This window comes from Orycteropus afer, unplaced genomic scaffold (assembly GCF_000298275.1).
Source record: "Orycteropus afer afer isolate SDZICR_OR568_19922 unplaced genomic scaffold, OryAfe1.0 scaffold00330, whole genome shotgun sequence".
Lineage (NCBI taxonomy): Eukaryota > Metazoa > Chordata > Mammalia > Tubulidentata > Orycteropodidae > Orycteropus > Orycteropus afer.
In genome coordinates, this window is record NW_006921917.1 from 2,975,638 (window position 1) to 2,978,888 (window position 3,251).

The 3,251-nt window shown below is 57.0% G+C and overlaps 1 protein-coding gene across 1 annotated transcript in view; it reads right to left on the reverse strand.

Annotated features, from left to right (window-relative positions):
- Positions 1–694: 694 nt before the first annotated feature.
- The window catches only part of SLC35G6 (solute carrier family 35 member G6), a 3,450-nt gene continuing 893 nt past the window's right edge, over positions 695–3,251 (reverse strand). The window contains exons 3-4 of the mRNA XM_042782463.1: positions 3,097–3,238; positions 695–1,708 (exon numbers count right to left, since the gene is read on the reverse strand). Coding sequence (XP_042638397.1) covers positions 695–1,708; positions 3,097–3,238 — 1,156 coding nt within the window. The remainder of the gene's footprint in view (positions 1,709–3,096; positions 3,239–3,251) is intronic.

A 3,251-nucleotide genomic window follows, 5' to 3' on the forward strand; every position in this document is an offset into this window, starting at 1 on the left:
ACCGCGACAATCCAGGAAAAAGCAGATTAGCCATGAGGCGGGACAGAAAGTCTTGGGGGATTCAGGGTCAAGGAATCTGCACATTAGAAAACCCTCCCCTTTCTAGACTATTTCAGAAATAAGATTGGGGGGTGGATCCCAAGGGATCGTACAATAAGAGCCGTGTAGGACTTCTACTTTCCCTCTAATGCAGAGATGACATCAACTCCACAGCCACAGTCAGTGATCCTTGTTTGATGTTAATGTCACGGCACCATTCCAAGGTGGGGAGCACAACTAGGAAGAAGGGATGTCATCGCTCAGGGAAAAATGGACACGCCTCTCCCCCAGTGTAGTTCTTGTTCTGATTGCCTGGACACCCGGAACACTCTAGCCCCGAGGCGCTGCCCTGTTGCTAAGGCCCACTGCCCTAGGGGTATCCTGCCCTGCCTCATTGCACAAAGGCTCAGGCCCTTCTATCTATCTGCTCCTCAGACCTTGCCCTTTAGTTCCCGGGACAGCCTAGACTCCATTTCACTTGTCCTCCAAGCTATCTCCCAGATAGTCCCTCTCCACCAAGTTCCAAGTCACCCTATTACTCTGAGAGATGTTCCTCTCCCATGCCAGTTGTTTTTCAGCCAATTGGTCGCCCGTGTATGCACTCCAGTCTCTTTACCCTGCCCCCACCCCTATCCCCAGGCTCTCAAGTTTGATCTCAGTCCTCCTCCTCCTTCTCCTTCTCACAGCTGAGGTTCTGGGCGGTGATGATGGCAATGCTGCCCAACACGACCCCTGCCCCCATGATGTCAGAAGGTGCCACTGTCTCATAGAGCACATAGTACTGCAGCATCAGGGCCACCACCACCTCAGAGTGTAGGACGGCACACACCAGGGCAGGGTGGGCCTTAGTGACTGCATAGCTGACGCACACAAAGGAGACCAGGGCGAGGACCCCCACTGCCACCACACAACTCCAACTCAAAGGGTCATTGGGCAGGACGGGGGTCTGCAGCAAAAAGAGGCCCGGCACAGCACCCACCAGCCCCACTAGGCCAAAAAGGAAGGCCACTGTCGGTAGGCAGGAGGGGAAGTTCAGGGAGCGATAAACCAGAAGTCCCAGAGACAGCGCAAGGCCTCCCAGGAAAGCCAGCACATAGCCCATGGCGGTATAGAGGCCCGTGGTTCCCTCCTGCAGCGTTCCTAGCCCCGGTCCCACAATGATGATGAGTCCTAGGGTGCTGCCCAACAAGCCACACCAGTCGTAGCCGCTGAGACCCTGGCTCTCGAGGCAGAGAGCAAGGAGAGCAGAGCAGACGGTGGAGGCACCTTTGCGGACGGTGGCGGCATTGCCAGCAGGCACCACCTGCACTGCACTGTAGGCACATCCAATGCTGAGAATGTTGAGCACGGCGTGGAGGCAGGCCCGGCCTCGAACGTCAGGAGGTCCCAATAGTGGGTCACCGCGCAGTTTAAGTAGCAGGGCAATGGGGAGGTGGAAGAGGCATCGGTAGATGAGCAGCTCCAGCGAGGGCAAGTGGGAAGACTGGTAAGCCATACGGGAGAAGGGTCCCACGAAGCCAGCAGGCAGGCCCCCACCCAGCAGGGCCACGAGCAGGCCCTTGGTGGTATCAGAGGGCCTGCAGCGCTGATGTGAGGGGAGGCTGGGTGGTGTGGAGGGCGGCGATGGCTGGGTGAAGTCAGGCAGGTTGAAGTAGGGGTGACTGCCAGCCTGTTAGGGAGAAAGGAGCTCAGGTGTAAGGGCATCCACAGCCTGGAGGACCTGGGGCAGGGCAAATGCCAGGCTGGGATCTGGGACCCTGTGGGACAGTAGAAGCCAGGCTCTCTTGCTGAGGAGCTCTTGGGACCTAGAAAAGACCTGAAAGATGAATGAGGTGGAATAATGTGGACCCTGAGACTCTAAAGCAGGAAGCAGGGAGTGAAATCTTGGAGCATCGGGTTTCTCTGGTAAGTTATTCCTGAGAGGAGAGAAAGAGGACCTAGGGCTGCTCTGTTGGTTTGAGGAAGGGGAGGTGGTCTATCTGTGGGATGTCACAGGTTCCAGGGACATGTGGGTACACTGTTACAGATTTCATTTGTAGGTGCCTCTATAACAGCTGGAATGTTTTAGGAGGGGAGGGGGAGGGGAGCAGTCGGGAGCTACAGGGAGGCAGGGTCATATTAGACCCATCTGGCCCCCACACTCACCATCTTTCCTGGGACTTCCTCCTCTCCTCCTGGCTCAGGGGTCCTGGGCCCTTCAGAGCTCCAGCCATTGTGACCTGGTTGGAGTGGGCATGGGGTTCTTTCCTGGAACTTCCCTGCGGTGGGAGTGGGGGTGCTTCCTGGAACCTCCCTGAGGTGCAGGTGGGCCTATTTTCACATTGTTTCCAACTCTGCTTGCTTTGTATCCGTGTCTCCAAGAGTCAAAGTTTCTCTGCTTTTTATTTTTACTTTGTGACTAGTTCTGTGAAGAGACTTCTTTGGTATTAATGTGCTTATGTATGTCTCACCTTGTTTCAGAAAGGTTTTAAGGACATGAGTTCCAAGGGCTGCCTTCTCTGTCTTTTGAACTTTTCAATTTTCCAACACCACGGAGGTGTCTCTGGGATTGTCCCTCTGGAGTCTCAGAAATGTGTTTTTTCTGTGAGCTTCTACCTGGTGTTTTGTTGGAGTGTCTCAAGAGGCCCCAAGGCCTCTGCATTTATGCAAAGGAGATGGAATGTGGATATTTGAGCCACGGGGGACCGACAACACCAAGCTGCCTGCTCATCTGCCCTGGTGGTCAATGACATGTGGCCCGTTCTGTAAAGCTTGAGTCTCTCGTGCCTCAGGCCTGGTAGGGGTCCCTGCACATTCCTCAGGAGGCTGTGTGTGTGTGAGTGTGTGTGCGCGCGCGCGCGCAGGAGCTGCCCCTCATTGTGCTGACCCCAAGTTCTGTGGGTCCCATTGGGCCTGGTTGTGAGCCTGCCATGTTGTATGTCTTCGCCCAGAGAGGGTGTGTGTGCCCTGGGTGGTGTGCACCGCTGAGTGAAGGGCGTGCAGAAGGGAGGTGGGGGTCCCTTCCCAAGGAGTGGGCGATCCTGCGCCCCTCCAGGGGGCTGCAGGCGAGCCCGCTACCCGCTCGGCGCCCACTGGCCCGGCGGCCCTGCGCGGCGTGGTCCCCTTCGGAATTGGCCCAGGCAGAGGCCGTCGGGACCGCTCGCTCCAAGTCCGAAGCCCGGAGCTCAGAGCCGTATGTCGGCTGCGCTGCGCCGGCCTCCTCTCGGCGGCGG